The following is a 19,361-nucleotide window of genomic DNA, read 5'->3' on the forward strand; positions in this document are numbered from 1 at the left end:
TGTGTGCGATTCATCACCTCAGACTCATTACAGCAAAACACGTCGGAGACTCTGTAGAAATCTGGATCCAAGTCAGGAATGGCCGGCGCTGGGTTGAATATTGTCTTCACTGCAACAAGAAACCATGCAGCGATCCATGTTATTGACCTCAGTGTCAAACGTCAACATCTACAGGATAACATGCAATCATTAGCAAGGCAGAAAAATATAATTGTTCTCCATAATAGACCCTGTTATAGCTGTCAGCCTGCTTTCAGAAGGACTTTTCATAAAGTCCCTCTGTGACACATTTTACAATTGTGTGGTGTTTCTTTTCCATTTCTGAGCCTCACTGCCAAGATCTGGCAATGCCTTAATTAAACTTTCAATGGGAACAAAGGCTAGCAGGCTACCGCTGGGGATTGCTCTCGCAAGCAAAGCTCAAGTGGATCAGCTTCTATAAAAAGACACCTTTTAAACAATTAAATTAGCATTCCCCGAAAAAGAAAAGAAACCCTAGTGAAAAGACCTTATATCCTGTAGCATTTTATGTTACGCCCTTAACTGCAGTTCCAGCAATGTATGTACGAAATGGATTCAGCACGAGATATACATTGAACCCCACATATGTGTGTCAGTGTGTGGGTGAGATGAGTTGTGACCCTTTGAGTGTGTTAAGGAGCACAAGCGAGGGAGAGAGCGAGAGTGTTTTTGTCAGGAGTAATCCTCTGTACGTGTTGCACATCACTGTCTGATGCATATTCATGAGCGAGGAGCATTAATGCATCTAATACCGTGATTTCTGTGTATGTGCGAGGATAAGCCCAGCTTGACGAAGCGATTAATTCCGATATCTCTGTGTACAAAATAAAGCCTCATGCAAGCGTGTGCGTCTGAGGGAAATATATGTTCAGCGTTGGTGACATCAAAGTCTGTTGTGCTAAAGTGTGTGCCTAGTTGCTGCTTCTGTGTGTGTTTGCGTGGGCACATAAGAGAGCAGCTGCGTGGGTTTGCGCAGGGCTTTGGCCACCTGGCGCTTTGAGGTGGATGCTGGGCTGCTCGCGAGTAAAAGTGGAAATAATGTCTCCGTCTCTTTTTCAACTCACTCATACTGTACTGCAAATATGCCCATGTGAGCCAAGGCCATGTCACAGATAAGAGACACCGGGGCTCTTTGCGACTCCCCTCTTTTCTCTCTCTCTCCCTCAACTCAATTGCACCTCAGCTTCCATGAATTTGGGATCCAAGTTAAGTGCGAGATTTGCGCCTCCATTTTGCGTTATAGAAAGCAGCTTGTCATCTGTCAGCAGAAAAATTTTAAATAGATTTCTTTTGGTTATTATTGATATAAGGATTATGTAAAAGTGATGCCTAACAACAAATTGAAAATCTCTTTTCAGACACCTCATGTTACAGTAGAACCACATGTTGACAGTCCCAACCCTGGTGATGAATTCACAGGGCACAAGCCCAGGAAAAATGTTCTGTTTCTTCTCTTCTCATGCCGTGCCTTCAGGCTTGGGATCTGTGGACTCTTTAAGCCCACCACTAGCTTTCCACACGAGTGAAATCTGGCTAAATTTGAAACAGGAGTTCAAGAGTTCTGTGCCCATGGTAAAAAAAAAAGGGTCCATGGTGTGGAAGCTGCCTGGACAAGCCAGAGAAGGTGATCTTGAATGGGAGGTCAGTCACTTTAAATCAGCTAGCTTTTTGTTCATACCTCACATGCTTCAAAGTAAAAAGGTAAAAAAAAATTGCACTGTTCAAAATTTTATGGTTCAGTATAAAGAAATGTATTCATGAAATTTATTCTGAACTTGTGTTTTAACCATAGATTCTCCTTACAAGATGGAAATAACTTGTGGCTCTGAAAAGCCCAGCCACAGTTTAGCTCATTTGGGCTGAATGTTGCTTTCACAGTGGTCAGTGTGAATTCACAGCACTCATAGAAGACCAGTGAGTTTGGGAAAAAAAAAGCTTCTAGGTCTGAAAAGCAGCGTGGATGTGCCTTAAACCTGCATTTATTCTAATGGCCAGTAGGGGGTGATTCCTGTGGTTGCAAAAAAAGCCCAATTGTTTGAAAGTCTTTGAAAGAATGGTCCTAATTCCCACCTGATTTATTATCTGAGTAACATTTTATGGTCTCAATTAATAATTTCATGTCTTATAAAATACAACATGTTGTTAATTTTGTAAATCTTGATCCAGTGTAGAGGAAAAAAAGATAAAACAGGGTTGAACATGGCTACTTCCACGACGGCAGTGACGAAAATGCTCAATGGCTGACAACAACGGGCGGCAATATCCAACATCTTTTGTATACAGTATATGGTTTTAATTTAAATTGTGTTCATTTTTAACCCAATGAAATAAAGCTTTTAATGTGCCTCTTCTCTTACCCAAAAGGTGTTCCTCAAAAATGTCATTTTCTTTGCAAAACTGTACAAACCATCTTGAAAGCCTCCATATTTAAACTTACTTGTTTACATTCTAACACATTAAATTCTTATCCCTCCTACTCTTTTTAACAACTCACTCCTTCTCCTGTCACATTTTTTCTCAGTGCTCCCCAGAAGCTCACATGCACACTGAGCGAATGACTGCAATTAGGCACAGCAACACAAAACCTTTTGCTAATTATGGTATGTAAAACTTGATTATCCTGTTAATTGGAGTGAGTGTCACAACATATGTGGAGAACTTGAGCGGCATTAACAGCCCGCTTTTAGTCACAACATGAAGTGAAGCGCTAACCTTGCACTGTATGCCGTGTAAACAGGATAAATGGAGAAAGTATCACTGAATCAAGCAGGCTTACTCATGCTGTTGTCTTATTCAGGCTATTGTCAGTAATCATATTATTATTTGTAGCCAGAACAGCTAGAAAGCACAAAGTCTTCTCCTTGGCCTCATATAGTATACATGCAATACCCAATTTGAAGCACGGAAGCTTCCCCATATGCAGCTTGAGTGCCATTTCTAATATACTGATGCATAAAGGAATTGGCCTCACTGATGCACTGAGCTCTAAACGTCACATGAACCAGTGTCTGTGTCTCAGGTTGCTTTGTTTTGCTCTCCAGGTGTTAGTGAAATCACACAAACACACACGCACAAATGCTCACAGCTGCTGGGACAGATGTGGTAACACTGGGATGTGTGCACACTGAGTCACGTCTGGCAGAAAACTGTGTGCGTGTGTGTCATGACTGTGGGGTTTTTATGCTGGCAGGTTCAAAGTCTGGTCGCACATGTGGCGGCTGAAAGAGCAGCTGGAGCCGCTTCAGTCAGTTTGAGAATACAGTGGGAAAGGTGGACGGGAAAACAAAAGCAGAGAGAAAATAGACAGAGATCACTCACACACTCTGACATGCATGCATGCACTCGCACACACACACACAGAAACACACACACACAAAAAGAAATGAGTCACCAGCAAGTGTGTGAAAGGGCTTTAAGAGGCTCTAATTGCATCTGGTGAGAAATAAAATAGCAGCTTCTTGCTCAGATAAAGAAGAGGGGGAGGAAGACGGGTGAAAACGGAAGAAGAAAGCACGAGTGGAACTACACTACTCCCACCATTTCCTCCCTTCTCAGAACTAATTTATTGCCATTAACTTCCCAATATTAAATGTTAGGTGGCAATAAATTACATATACACACATTTTCCCCTTAAATAAAAGGAAAATCTTCTTTTGAGGTTATCTTAACAAGTGTTTCTAAGAGCTGGCATCTACTGTATGTGTGGCTCCACTTGATGGTGACATTTGCGTAATTTGAGCGGCGCTTCACCCCCGCTGCCAAACCCATTAACACCCAGTCTCTCCAGAGAACTCCATTTACGCAATGCTCCGGCACGGCGACGTCGAGGTGGCATCTATGCCAAGCATCTTCACTCGCCTTGCCTCTCTTCTGGCGCCACATGCTGAGCCTAATCCCGTGGTACGGTCCATGCACCGAGGAAGGGGGGCTCAGGGAGAGAGGGTGGCGCTCGGCAAGGCCATCTGGGTATCCCATCTGCAACACGGCGATGGCTGCGACTCGTTCGTTCTGGCAGCCTGCAGCGAGCGATTATGGACGACAGGCCCTGATGACAGGAGCGAGAGGCTCCCCAGACGTCTCGAATGACGCGGACCGCTGCTAATAATAGGATGCTGTTAAAGATGATTAGCTCGGTAACCTGGTTATGAAAGAAAGGTGGAGGGAGAGAGGGAGGGCGGTGGCCTAAAATAGGGCTTTTGTCGATGCCGGACAGCACGAAACCTGCTCTACAAATCTGTGTGCGCATGCGATGGTGAATGTAGATTGGGGGAAGCAGCAGCGACTCTGGTGAAAAGATGCTTTTGTCAAGTTCTCATGCTCAACTTGCTAAAGTGATAAAAGTCAGTGGGAAGCCTCTTTCTAAGGAGAGATTGTGGGATACAAACAGCAAAGTCACATGACAGATTTGGAAGGATTTGAGCTGTCTCTACTGTGTTTTTCTAGCCTACAAAGAAGACATTGTGCAACAGATTATCAAGCCAAAGCGATGATCTAAAGGTACATAAAGGATTGATTAAACCACATTTAAAACGAGATTATGCAACTGTGCTGTGAGGTAATTACTTGAGCTTCATAAATCAGTTGCTTCAGAGTTCCCTTAAAGAAAGGGAAACCTTTGAAACTATTACCTCTCAACCACATGTGAAGGCAAAAAAGTTTCTGTTTTGAAAGAAAGCCCTTGAGAATGAGACAAAAAGTCATCATAGACAGAGCTGAATACTAGTGGAAAAGATTCAAATGGTTTTGCTCGCAATACTTTCCTCCCCAGTTCTGATATCATAATTGTGTAGGAGAAGGGGATTTCAGATAGTGTCTAACTATCCACAACAAGCCAAAGCACAGACAGAAAGGGAGAGGAATGGGAAGAAATAACAGACACGTCTTCCGGTGAGTCATGATATGAGGTCCATTTTTGTTTTTCCATGTTTTTGTCATAGAATATAGCGTTATCACAAATGACTACCAGTCATAAAATCAGCATGAATGCTAAGTAGAGTCAGTGACATCTATCGCTGTGGAACAAGCAAGTTAAATCTTATATTTCCATCCATCCATTCCTGCATTCATATATCTCCACCTTCTCTGCATCACGGGTGGGGGGTTAAGAACCTATCCCAGCAGTCATAAAATTGAAAAATTCAGACAATTTTCATATTCAGCAGTTTTTAGTCTTTAACGGCTATTACATTTTTGGGGCACTCTTTGGGAACCAGTCGATGTAATTTTAAAGTCAAGCTCAATAATTGTCATGTCTTTGTGGTCATAATGCTCTAAATCCTTTCAGTTGTTGAAAAGTCTGGATGCAACTGGACTCTTGCTACGGAGCCCTGCTGCTGGATAATCTTTTGGCATTTTCCTGAAAGACACGGTGGCTCAGTGGTTAACACTGTTGAAAGCTCTGCAGGGCTGTAACTAGAAAGCTCTCAGTTACAACAAATTTTTATACACAACAACAGAAAGTGAAGATATATGTCATCGCTGCCTCTGCTTGCTACTTCTGAGACTCAAATGCGTGTGGGGCCCATTTCTGTAATATCTTAGCTTCCTTTTGTAACCAGGAAATTTTTCCTCTGGGTTGCGGTCTGTTTAAAATCACAGCAGCTGGAACAGATTCTAATAATAAACAATGAGAGCAACTAATTATTACTACCTGACTAAATTTTCTCCCCTTTTTTTTCTCCAATCTTTTTTTTTTCCAGTGAATGCATGAAAGGAGGCTTGTGTGAAACCTCAGCTTAGCCAAGTATGACCAGAGGCTCAACATGGTCATGAATGAGGATTAGGACAGAAGCGGTTATATAGTCATATTTTTGGCAAAATTATGAAGGTTTGGAACATAGCGAGAACACAGATGGCCTCCGTGAAGTGGATTGGATTGCACAAGTAGTTTGAGAAGATTCCACAGACATTTTGATATTTCTTTGGACTACCAGGATCTATTCTAACAACATGAGTCCACAATAACCACACCCTCTGTTTTTTGTTTTGGGGAGAGGTTTTATGACTATTGTGTTACTATAGGTTTACTCTTTGTTCTGTATGGATACATCATACTGAGTAAACATGTACTGAGGATTTCCAAATCTTTGAAATCTCAGCATGCAAAAGGTGCTCGCTAAATGATTTACTTTCTGACTTCAGAAACATGTGAGGAGGATATACTGGCTCACCTTTGTTGTCGCGAGCCATGCACATCGCCTGCAGGGACGTCTGTGGACTGATCTCCAGCTGGCATACCAGGACTTTTGTGTGGCTGATGGCTGGGAGAGCTTCCTGTAGCTCCTCTGCACCCAGCAGCATGTTGGCACCGGCCACAATTACAATGGCATTCTCACCTGTCCGTGAACGAACATAGAGACATGTGAGACTCCACTGGAATTTTCAAAATCATCAATATGCCATGACATGAGAAGAATGAAATGTAAATTTCAGTTTTTAAACTTTGGCCTACAAAGACAGGAAATATTTCTGTTTTCTAAGCAGCAATGATTTTCCACCGCAGGAACTTCTCCCTGAGACTAGGATGCTTTGGAGTGTATTTCAAGACAAATATATAAATATAGATACTGCCCTGGTTGCTGCTATCAGTTGGAAATAAGCATCAAAACATCTACCACATTGCTCAGGTGTATCTGAGCTTCCTAATGCATGTATTCCTTTGGAGGCACTGTTCTCTACATAGTTAAAAATGATAATAATTCACAGATTTTTTTCATTACTTTTCAACCACCTGAAATAAGATCCAGTTACATTTAAAATGCAAGTTTTATCTAAATACTTATTTTAACAGTTCAAACTGAACTTTGAAGCAAAGTGTGAGACCATTAGCAAACAGGAGAAATAGGTTTCTGACATATTTGAGTAGACTTCCATATGAAGACCCTATTTTTTCTTTCAAGCAGCAGTTTCCAAAGCTGATAGTTAACACTAAGTTACCAAAAACTTCAGTTGCTTTAATGGCCACTTGAGGCTGTCTATAAAAGTGTGTCAAGCCCTGGTTTTGGTAAGTGAAATTAAAGAATTTTATTATGTACAAAATAGTTGGTATGTATGTGTTTGTTACACCTGCACAGTTTATGGATGAAACATGCTAACCAATAATTTAGGAGGCCACTGTCTCATCCACAGATAGTCATTCGTGGCTCAAAAACCAACATGGCAAAGGCTAAAAGACTAATGTTGAGGTTTAAAACCAGTGGGAGAATTCACAGTGGTTATGTCCATGATTTTATCACACTTTTTTTAATTGAATCTGAAATTCACTCAGTCAAATTATGCTGATTGGTGAGCGACAGCTGGACACCACATACCAGACAGTTACAGCAGTTAGCTGGTTTGATTTTACTTGACAGCTCACACTCTTTTTAGAGTGAGTTTCAGTTTCTTCCTTCTGGAAAGGCTTAATGTAGAACAACACAGTGTAAAAATAACTTTGTTTCAGCAGACATCATTCAGAGGAACAAATCTTAGCTTGTACATCTTGTATGATTTCATTTTTTGGCAGAGTGTTGTATTTTATTTCTGTCTGTGTTTGCAAAATTGTGCATGTAAGGACAGATGACTCAACTCTGCAAACCAAATCTATCTACCGACACAAATAAAGTAACATGAATCTCAGTAGTATCAGTTCTATAATAAAATGTTCACAAATTAATATTATAATTCTGTCTATGTAATATAGCTCAATGTCTTGTCAGTAAAAGTGTAAGGATAGTCAAAGAAAGTATTAGCTAGTGTAACATGTAACTGTAAAATACTGTAAAACAACTTCTTACTTGTGAAATTTTATTCCCTGTTCCCTTTCTTGTAGTGTTCCCTTCATTGGAATATCCAAAAGCAGAACAGAGTTTGTCATTTAATATAAGAATGACGCAAAACCCATACTCAGTTCCCTGAACCAGACGGCAGCAATAGAGATGTGCCATGTATGGGATTTCTAGGAACTAAAATAAGTTAAAGGGAAATTGTTTGTCTTTGCACCGGAAATGGCCATTTTTTCATTTGGCCAAGTCTATGAACTTTAGGAACCCCACTGAGGCATTTTAGACAGTCCATGCGAGTCATTTGGTTAATCCATATTCAATTTTAAAACAGCGAGACTGTAAGAAAGCCAGGGTGGTAGAGAAAGACTGAACATGAATAAATGAGAGGACTAGCGTTAACTACAACAAAGGAATTGGAAAAATAATCTTATTTTCTTACTTTTCGCAGTGGACTTATTATAAGTCCCTAAGCGTGAGTCCTTTAGGCTGTGTGTAAATGGAAACAAACAACAGTACGAAGTTAACATAATTTCCTTAGGGATTCTGAACCTGTTATTTCCTTGAAAAAAAAAATACGAGTAAAAAACATGTAACAAGCAAAAACTTTGGTGCAAAAGCACATTTGATGTGATGGTCAAGAGGGTAAAATAGTTTTAAATTATAATCTTTAATAAATAATTAATAGTATTATAGTTTTGTATTATATGTACATTTTTATTTTCTTTTGATTAATAATAATTTTTTAATATTTTTAATATTAAAAAATCGAATTTCTACATATTTTTTAAAATAAAAAAAATAAAAAAATACACATTCAGACAGCGTGAGGGTAGGGTTTGGGAGATCACCAATGATGACTTAAATCTCACAGGATGAAACACAAACTAAAGAATTTCATGTGATAATATTAAAGTATGCTATAATCTCTAAAAATTATGTTGAAGCTTTTTTTTTTTTAAATGATTGAATTAAGTGATCAAAGATATCATGATGATATTCATCCATCCACCTATTTTCTACCACTTGTCTGTGTAATGGGGACAACGGTCTAAGCAGAGATGCCTAAGGCAGACACCACGGCATCAGCCGAAAAACATAATCTCTATTATTATTGTTATTATTATTATTATTATTAATAAAAATTATATATTATTAAATTACTATTTTATTTTATATTTTCATATAAAATATTTTATTTTTATTTTATGTAGACAACACTCCATTTACATTAAAACTAAAGGCATTTCCTTGATATTGTTATTTAATTTCGCATCATTTCTAAGTTACAAACGTGATCTGCATCTCTGATATTCGGTTGTTTTTTAAAAAAAAAAAAGTTTATTACTCATCACTTCTGTAAATAGCTAAACGCATGATATTGATTTAATAGACATTTTAAACACTAAAGTGCCACTTTCAGCCTCACCTACTACCTCGCCTCTCATAGATGTTTTTAATATCCTCACCGCTTTCAACAGAAATTGCTCCCCATGTGGAAAGGCTCACAGTTAAACACACAACTGTCCATACATCTTATTGTGTGGACATCACAGATGCATATGTAGTGAAATTCAAGTCTAAAACTGACACCACAGTTTAAAATAACTTTTTTTTAGTTCAAGTTAATCCCCTTTTTGTGCCAGGGAAACAAAGAAATCTTCCCTGTATAAAGTTTTTCATCTCTTCATTGCAAAATATTTGAACTCACAAAATATACATACTGGCCATGAACATTGGTAAAAGGCATCCTTTATCATTTGATATCAGCTGATACATCTTTGCGTTCCTGGTGGATACTCGGGAGGGCTTGACGCTGTTGTTCGTCCAAGTGTTTTTATGACTATAAACAGGTGTTGTAGCAGTAGTGACTCAGTGGGCTGAGCTGTCCTGTGTGTGTATTAAAAAAAACAGTGCACTCACAGGCCCGCATGCACTCTAGGCTGTGCATAGAGGAGGCCATGCGAGCGAGGCTGTAGGTTAGCGGTAGAATTTACCTGCATCGTCGACAGTGATGGAGGCAGCTCCTGTGACTGCATCAGAGCTCTGCTTCACAAATTCTGCAACAGAGAATGAAAGTATTTGTTTGTTCCTGCAAAATGGAATATTCACCATACATACCTCTGCAAGTAAAATGTTAAAATAGAAACCCTACCAACTGTCAGAACTCAGAGCAGAACTTCAGTAGCTTCAGTATTAACAAAGCCAAATGATTTAACAATAGGGAGAACTTGCCAGTGTATCCAAAAAACCTTGAAAAGAATTGGCAAAATGCAGACTGAAAAAGGTTGGCTCTGAATGTGAACTTATTGCAATGCACCATGAAAATGGAAACCAATTTGGCACGCAACGTGGAAAAACCCTCTTTCTTACCTGTGTGGACGCCGTTGTCCTTGAAATTCTGGATGTAATTGTCTCCAAAGAAGTCTTTTCCAACCTAGAAAAGATTGAAGGCAAAACGATTACAACAAAGAGAGTGTCAAGCTGGGTCAGACTTGGTTAGCGGCAACTTTTGAAAAGTGGTATACTCAAATCTCTGTTGGGCTGGATTTTCGTGTGCCCTGCCAGCATACTGGCATGGTGCCGCCGCCGAAGATGTGCAAAAATGAACACACAAAAGTCAACAAACGCACACACGCGCAAACACACGACCAGCTGCGCCAAGCCTTGAAGACACGATAACCCCGCCTTCACGCCTCTTCATGCCCACCTCGCTTTCGTTTTCTTTCCCTCCTGCCCCTCTTCCCCTGATCCGCTCTGGGATGTCCACATCTGTAGCTACTTTGGGTTGTGGAAGGGGTCCCCACCTTGCCCCGAGGCGCTTACTTCGAACCCACGCTTTCCAAAAAACGTGCCAAAATGCGGGCACTTCTAACTGCCTGTGATGATGGGTTGGGATGGTATTGGCTGCTTGGCCCCATTCTCTTTGAAGAGCGGCCTTCCATCTTGGCTGTTTTTGACAAGCCCGGGTGTCTATTTTTGGGTTCTCCCCATGCCCGGAGAGCTCCTCCCGCACTGGGTTGTTATCGATCGGGCCTCTTTGTTCTGACAGAGGTGGGGCTTTGGTGCTTTAGTGCTCAGGTTGAAAGGCCATGCTGAGCTTACTGATTGGAGACTCAGGGTTGCACGATATGGGAATAAGCTTGTTTGAAGGCGCGCAAGTGTAGGTGGGCGTATGCATGTGGTACGGTATTGATCAAGAGAAAATGAAGGATGGAGAGTCGATGGAGTGAAATGACTGAAGTGTGAACGAAGCTAAAAGGTTTTGAAGAGTTGTTAAATAGTTGGTGGGCTTTGGTAGCTGATGGCTGATTATCTGCACTGAGTAAGATGTGGACGAGCCAAAGGGTGGACAAGAAAAAGTGTTTCTTTTTAAAAAGAGAGAACACATATTAATGCTAAAATCCAACAAAAACTCCAAACTTTGACTGGGGTGCCATACCTTGCAGACCATAGCAGTTTTGACTCCAAGTCTGGCAGCCTGTATGCACTGGTTGGCCCCCTTTCCTCCAAAACCGATGAAGAACTTGTGACCATGGATGGTTTCCCCTGCTTTGGGTAGCCTTGGTGCCTTGCTGAGAGAAAACACAGTGTGTAACTATAGTATTTACAAAGAGAAACCCCTCATGGGATTGGGAAAATAAAAAATGAAGGATTCCTCTACTTGAAGGAATGCTTTGGTTGGTTTTTTTCATCTCTTCATACTGCACATAACAGTTGGAAAACCTTCCATCAAAGTTAGAAAAAATGTTTTGTTTGGCACTGCGAGTGTCAAAATGTGAAGAAAACCCTTCAGGGCTCAAATCCTTCCCTAGTTAAGCTATTTATTTATCACTGCAAAGCGTGCAAAACCACACAAACAAAAGTTTTTTTGTGGAGTCTGCTGAGGATTATATCTTTTGAAGGTCTTTCACTGAGAGGTCAACTTAATGCAAACATTGCTGGAATGAATGGAAACTTGTTTCCTTCAGTGTTTTTTCCCAGTCTTTTTTCAAAAAGAAACTTGCTTTATAGATTTAAAATGTACTTTTGTACCTAGACATTCAGCCAGATGTGCCAATACAAGTGTCTCCAAATTTGCAAATGATGCAACCATTGAATCCCACAGATGTCTCAACTTGACACTGGCTGTGCACGTAACGCCTGAGTCATGAGATTTGGTCAAGTCCAGCCCCTGCCCTCGAGGTTGATATGCCACAGGTGGGTGCCCTCAGAAGGAGCTGTCTGTGCCCTAATTCTTCCAATCACAGAGCCAGAATGGGTAATGAGTAACAGTGCATAGACAGCAGACAGCTTCATGTTGTATGTCAGGACTCTGCGGATTGGCTCTGGGCAGTGCTGGACTGAGGCCAAAGGGTTTGCGGGTGGCAAAATGTTGTCATAAACTTGTTTTCCTCCCTGTTGTTGCTCTTTTTCGTGCCTTTGTGCGCGTTTGTGTGTGTATGTCAGCGTGTTTGTGGCAGGTGTGCTGTTACAGTAAGTTCACTCAATCCCAGGATTTCCAGTAACTGAGAAGCCGGTGGCAAACACTAGAGGTTGTTCTAAATGCTGCTGTTTTTGCACAACCATGTGAAAACAACTGACATACCCCAGGCTATAACTGGATGTAAGGTCAGTCAGGCTAAAACGTGGTAAGAAGGAAACAGAACAAAGGTTTAACACATAAAACACACACATTTACACACACACATTTACACACACACACACACACACACACACACACACACACACACACACACACACACACACACACACACACATGCATCTTTTTTAAAAAGTTTCCCACCTGTGTCAGCACCATGCAACTCTTGAATAAGAACAGCACTGACACTGACACATTTTAATCAAGTGTCAAAAACCCAGAAGAAGAAATCTGAAATGTGATTTTTTTTTGTGCCTAAAGGCAAAAAAGGCAGAAAGAAAAAAAATCACAAAGTCAGCATTACAATACAGAAGCTAGAAAGAAAAGGGAGGCAGTCATGTCATCTGCCATTAAGACAGTTTGTTTTGGTAGCACAGAGGCTCACCGCGAGGTTTCACAGCTCACAGTGGCAAAAGAAAATCCCAGAAACAGTTTGACAGAAAACCACCTCTGTACCGCAATGTGCCATTCAGAGACTTTGTTTTATTTGCATAGATTACCAAACCAAAACACACCTTAAGCCCAGGCAAGCTGTCTCCTGATGTCAGACAGCCAAGCTAACTTGTTGCTTGCAAAACCTTGCAATATCTATGTACCTATATCCATATTTATATAATGTATCACAGATGATAAGGATAAGCAGAAGTGTACAGTTCTACTACTGTTTACATTCAGGGGTGCCATCATTCCTAACTTGATGCATTGTGTGTCTGCTCTGACTTTCCGAGTGGGAAACCCGAGCTCAGGGGGCGTTCCACAAAATTTCAACTGGGAACATGGAATTTCAGACTAATTCAGGAATGCACCATTAATTTCACACAGTTTTTTTTCCTCCTGGCTCTGTACACTGTCACTGGGAACATTGCCCTTATAAGGTCATCTAAGGCACACAGATGCCCCACCCACCTCCTGTTCAAATGTTGCACATACCAGGGGCAGCCAATCAGAAGACATCTGGCTTAAAGGGAGAGTGACCTTCAAAGGGAGAGGATCTAAAAGGGCTTTTTTCAGACTGGATGAACTGAGGGGCTGTAGCAAGATGCAATAATAGAACAATAGTGTGAATCACTCAAAGCTACTCTAATTAGAACACAGGAATAAAAATAAGGAGCTGGAAGTGAGCAAAAATAAAAGTCCACTCTAAATTCTAGTACCAAAGCAATGCAAGAGTCATCATAGGGTGCTTTAAAACATAATTGAAACTCAGTGATACTGTAGGAGCAGCACCTGGTGACAGTGGTGAGAGAGAAAACTTCTCCTAACAGATGTAACCTATAAAAGAACTAGGCTCTGGAGCCAGTTGGAGCAAGGGGAAAGCATAAATAAAAAGTGTCCAAAGAGGCATTTGTGGAAGACCAGAGTAGCATACAAAATACAGAAATCCCCATAGTTTTATTTAGACAGTTTCATGGAGATGTGATGCAAATATTTACAGAGACCAAGACGTCTAAATGACTGTGAGTCAGCCTCCTTTACAGTGTTTTGTTTTTGCTGTATTACCAGTTGGAATTTCTTAAACTTTGCCCCTGATAAATAACCCCCTATAATTATTCTAAGTTACCAAAAAACTGATATGTATGGTATGCATGGCAAAACTACAACACAAAACACAACACTTTAAAATAAATGTAATAACTCCATAGTGAAATAGCTGCATTGAAAGCGCATTTTGTGCAAGTCTTACAATAGAGCAATTAGAGTCCAATTAGAGCACTAATTAACAGGTATCCATGTCTCTCTGTTGACCCTGTGTTGTTGTGTTGAGATGGTGATGGTTACAAAGCTAAAGTCAAAGCTTAAACAGATGGATGACTTAACAGTGGCAACAGGCATCTATAACATACAGTTATTTTTGCAATAATACTGAGTCATACTGTGGTGTAGCTAGTGAAATGGCTAACATTTCTTGTTGTGTTGAACGGTTTAAAGGCTGTGTGGAAGAGCATTAATCCGCATCCTTCCTACAAAGGTCCCTTATCAATGCCCAAATTTCATTTTTAATCAAAACATTCAGGAAACTGATGTTAGTGACAAAGTGCCAATTTGGCTTTCCAAAAACTGTTAAAAAAAATGAATAAATAAGTAATGAGCCTAACTATTGTGGATGACGGTCTTACTCCACATTTGGCCGACAGCCACCTGAAGCCGGATGAGTGACAGGTAAGATAAACAGATTTCCAAATTCCTAAATAAACCCACCCACGCCTGTTCAAGCCCAGAGAGACACTTAGCTATTGTTGTCTGCGGTGAGTGTACCAAACAAACAGGGCGGTTATGTGCTAAAGTGCAACCTTAGTGCATTTTCTCCCACGGAACCAAGAGGCCAAAAGCAGGTGTGCAGTGACGTGAAGTGTTTGCTTTCAGGCTGGCCCTCATTTCCCTCTCCCTCCATCTCCATTAAAGTCATTTCTCAGCTGCTGGTGAGCAACAGGGGGGAAGCAGACATGGACAAAAACAAGCTGATATGATGTTTTTGTTTAGATTTTTCTGGGGGTTTTCTGGGGAAAGTTAGAAATGTCTTTCCAGTTCCAAGCACAACTTCCAAAGTGAACTTGCAAAATAGGATGAGGGAGGTCATGCTTTCATTTTTATTAATTGAAACTTTATTAAACTACAGAACAGTGGATATTGGGTGGTTGTACTAAACGTAATAAACATTTTAACTGAAGTGTAATGACCTTCAGCTCTTATTATGACTCAGACAAGTGGTTGTTTTTCCAAGTTCACGCATGGCTCAGAGGATAATATTATGTGCTCATCTTATATAATTCTCCTTGTCCACAAAGGTCCTTTTAGCTGACGTTCCAGTAAATCAGAACAAGGTGAGCAGATTTAACAAAGAACAGGCTGAGTGAGGACAGCATACCTTACATGGACATGGCGAAATGCTCCACTAACAAGAGGTGCAGTGTGTGAGTATACGTGGGTGTTTATATTTGTGTGGTCACACCATTTGTTGGAGTCACATGTGTGATGCCACTTTTTACGTGGTGGTCTATATCAGGCTTGGCAAACCAACAATTTCAGAACACGGGAAATACAAATAATAAAATTAACCTTTATGATGATTTGCTAGAATGTCTAAAGTTTAGCAATACATATGTTTTTCCTCATCTCATATTCTTAGCTTAAACATTAAATGTACATCGTTTTATTCCTGTGTAGGCCTTACCCATCATTTCGTTATATTTGGCTTCCAAGAAGCCACACTATTTTAAAGCAAGAACTCTCCAGGGTTTCTGAAGGTCTTTAAGCAATTTGTTACTAGCAGAATATCACAAAAAACATATATGTTGTTCCCATTCCTTTAGTTGTATCTACAGCTACTAAGAACTGAACATTTAGCATACCTCTGCCTGGTGTGCAATGTGTTCTTAAAAAATTCAGGGAAGTGGAGAAGTGGAGGGCATAATAAGTAGCAGTACTAAAAAAATATCTACAGCAGATGAACAGTATTGAAAAAAATGTTCTCAAGGCCTGACACAGACCTGAGAGATTCCTATGGCACTGAAGCCTCATAAGAAATGGTTTCAGTGGAGAATGCCTATCAAGAACCCATCCTTAAGGAGGGGAAACAGGCAGAGCTGGCTGAAGTAGTACGGCTCTTTAATTTCTCCTATTTTTTAAGCAAAATTAAAGACATGAAGGTTGGCTCGAGCCTTTTGCACAGAGTGATGAGTGATGTTAAAAGCTGAGTGCTTGCTGACCTCCAGCCCAGTGGAGCTTGTTCTTCAGCAAGTAACAAAAGCAACAATAAGCACTCAGGTTTGTAGTAAAGAAGCATCCGTTTCTACCATTAAAAGCTAGAGCGATCAATTTGAAGCGTCTTTGGGCTTTCAACTTTGCTGTGTGTTACAGCTTTGTGTTAATGCTTAAACACTCCAAGAAAGATTGTATGCATGTCTTCATTAAGGTAGAGATTTGTGATTTTATTAACTGTTAACAATGAGAAGTGTGACAAATGACTTTCTTCAGGGAGTCATTAAGTATTACTTACAAAAAACAGTAATGTAATATATATTATTTCTCAGTAACTCCAAGACTGCTAAGAAATTAAGTACATTCTTACTGTTTTCACAGAAATGTATTAAGTGTTGCAGGTCTGGTGTTTTCAAGGAGGAAGATATCACCAATGATCTTCAGTTGCTGCTGCCCATCAAGAAATAAGGCAAAGGTTACAAGGCTATGCCAAACAATGTAACATCCATCGCTCTATGTGAAAAAGATTATTTACAGGAGGAAAACATTCAGGACAGCTGCTGATCTTCCCCAGAGTGGATGCTTAGAGTAACAAAAAATCTAAAGAGCTATATCTTAGAGTTTACAGGCCTCTGTAAGCATGTTAAATGTTAAAGTTTATGAGACTATGACAGTACATTTATAGAAAGACTGAACAATTATGGCTTGTTTGAAAGGGTTGCCAGTAGAAAACCTCCTCTCTGTAAAAGAACACAGCAAGGCAGCTTAAGTGTAGAAAGTTGCATCTAAACAAACCACAAGACTTGTGGAATAATGTCCTTTGGACATATGAGACTAAAATGGAGATGTTTGGCCATAAAGTCCAATGGCACATTTGCAAAAACAAATAGCACAGCTTATCAGCACAAACACCTCATACTATCTGTCAAGCACAGTGGTGGTGGGGTGATAATTTGGTGTTGTTTTGCAGCCACAGGACCTGGGTACCTTGCAGAAATGGAATCGACAGCAGCAAATCTATAACAGAACAGCTGAAAAAAGAGAATCAAGTTGTTGCCATGGCCCAATTAAAAGTGCAAACCTCAATCCAACCAAAGTGCTGTGATGGGATTCTAAAGGAGCTGTGAATGGAAAAATACCCAGACATCTTTTTAACTAAAGTAGCATTGAGAGGTGTTGGCCAAACGTCCCCCAAAATGATGTGAGAACAATAGTAAAGTCATACATAAAAAGATAACTTCAAGATATTGCTGTTCAAGGTGATTCTATAAGCTACTGAAATAAAAGATGCCGTACATTCATTTCCATATGACTGTATATAAAATACCCAAATTGATCACCATGATAAAATGATATCTAAAGCTAAAGGCATAAAACAACCAAAAATCCAATCTGCATGGTTTGTAGTTGTGTTTGTTCTTGTTCAGTCCGAGTGTCAGCTTTTTTTTTGTTTTATTTTATGAAGCCATGTTATTGTACTATATTCAGTTTTTTAGGACATCTTCTTTAAATTCCTACTATCACGAATGCAACAGAGTTATTGCATTACACATCTAAGTTTCTACTACATTTATTAAACAGTTTTTATTCATTTACTTCAAGTCATTCTATGTTTTTTAGTTATTTTATTGTATTCAGTTCTTTCAGCTTTAACTTGAGTATTTCCCTTTTTGCTTTACTTTTTCCTCATATTGTATTTTATAGTGCTACCCTATTTTTATTAAGGTTTTTCGTTGTTGTTGTTTTACTGTTTTGGCTGCAGAGAACAGGGATTTTCCAACTTTTGAGATTAAGTGTATCCTGTCATATCCATTGTCCAAGCATTTCACTACACATCGTACCGTGTATGACTGTGTACGTGACGAATAAAATTTGAATTTGAATTTGAATATCTTAGACAATGATCACCAAAACCTTTTGTCAGACCAATTTGGCAGTTAACTGACTGAATGAGTCATTTAAAAAACAAAAAAGATAACCCAACGTATTACAGTTGTATTCTGAATTTGGATTTTAATTCAGTTTTTGGTGCTGTTTTGGTTTTATTTTCTCCTTTTTTTTATAATATAAATAGACGCTACTTACCCGGGCAAAAATGTAAGAAGTTCAGCATAAAATTTACAATACAATACATGAGCCCTTGTAAAAACAATAAAGAAACCATATAATTTGTTTTGACAGGACGAGACATGTGGTGTATTTTGGATTTAATCCATGAAAATGTTAGGATACTCAGGCTTCTGTCTCCTTAGAATAACTCCTCAAAAAAAGCTCCTTTCCTGCCGATAATTGTTTTTGGTGATATCATTTTTACAGAGTGGTGATTCAGTCTACTGTGAATCTCTTTTTTCCTTTACAACTGCAAAGTTTCTTACTTAGTTAGGCATTACTGACTGCTCACAGGAAAAAGCACTGTTACATTTTTATCCATAAAGCAATGCTGGATAAGTTAGCAGTCTAACATGCTTTTTATTCCAAGTTATGATATATAAGGGAAAACAGCATTTTCTTATTACTCACCTTAAAAATCTAAGCTTGGATTTGAACCTTGGATTATGGTTACTTGTGTTGTTAAATTTAAAAGAATCATAATAAATGTATTGAAGAGGGCATATTGTGTATTTTTCTTAAGAGTATCTCTTGTGGCAGGCTTTAGACCATCATGTTGTATATCTTGTATCTTACATTATATTTGTTACGCTTCTAATATGTTTTGAATTTGTATGGTTTCTACCTTGGCCACTTCACCCTTATGAAAGCAATTTGATCTAAATAGCCTAAAAATGGAAGCTAAAATAAAAAATAATAACAATACCTCAGTGAGCTGTAGGGGGCACTGTATGGCTTTGACAATGGGTTCAAAACCTGAACCGCTCTGCACCTCTTCTCTGTGCGCTGCAGATTGCAGCCAATCAAACACAACCTTTTACTGCCTAACAACATGCACAGCCTGATGGATGCATTTGAAACTAAACACTGCAGAAATCTGCCTTACATTTGGGTGTTTATATGGCAGAAGCAAAAAGAAAAGGAGCGTGTGTGTGTGCGTGTGCGCCTCTGCTGTCTGTCAGTTAATTGTACTGCCACCCAAACACTGGCTGTTCAAGACAACTGGATTTCTAACTTCAAAGTCATGCATATCACTTTGAAGGGCTGCAAATGTATTCCCCTATCCACATTCTGATCTCCATCCAAAAAAGCCCCACCACACACACACGCGCACACACACACACTCCCTG

The 19,361-nt window shown here is 39.7% G+C and overlaps 1 protein-coding gene across 1 annotated transcript in view; it reads right to left on the reverse strand.

Annotated features, from left to right (window-relative positions):
* Window positions 1-19,361, reverse strand: part of rbks (ribokinase) — a 52,430-nt gene that overhangs the window by 21,172 nt on the left and 11,897 nt on the right. The window contains exons 3-7 of the mRNA XM_005738770.1: window positions 11,224-11,356; window positions 10,155-10,218; window positions 9,779-9,841; window positions 6,192-6,356; window positions 18-109 (exon numbers count right to left, since the gene is read on the reverse strand). Coding sequence (XP_005738827.1) covers window positions 18-109; window positions 6,192-6,356; window positions 9,779-9,841; window positions 10,155-10,218; window positions 11,224-11,356 — 517 coding nt within the window. The remainder of the gene's footprint in view (window positions 1-17; window positions 110-6,191; window positions 6,357-9,778; window positions 9,842-10,154; window positions 10,219-11,223; window positions 11,357-19,361) is intronic.

The sequence above is a fragment of the Pundamilia nyererei genome, unplaced genomic scaffold, assembly GCF_000239375.1.
Source record: "Pundamilia nyererei isolate P.nyererei 1_Seehausen unplaced genomic scaffold, PunNye1.0 scaffold00086, whole genome shotgun sequence".
NCBI classification, from domain to species: Eukaryota; Metazoa; Chordata; class Actinopteri; order Cichliformes; family Cichlidae; genus Pundamilia; species Pundamilia nyererei.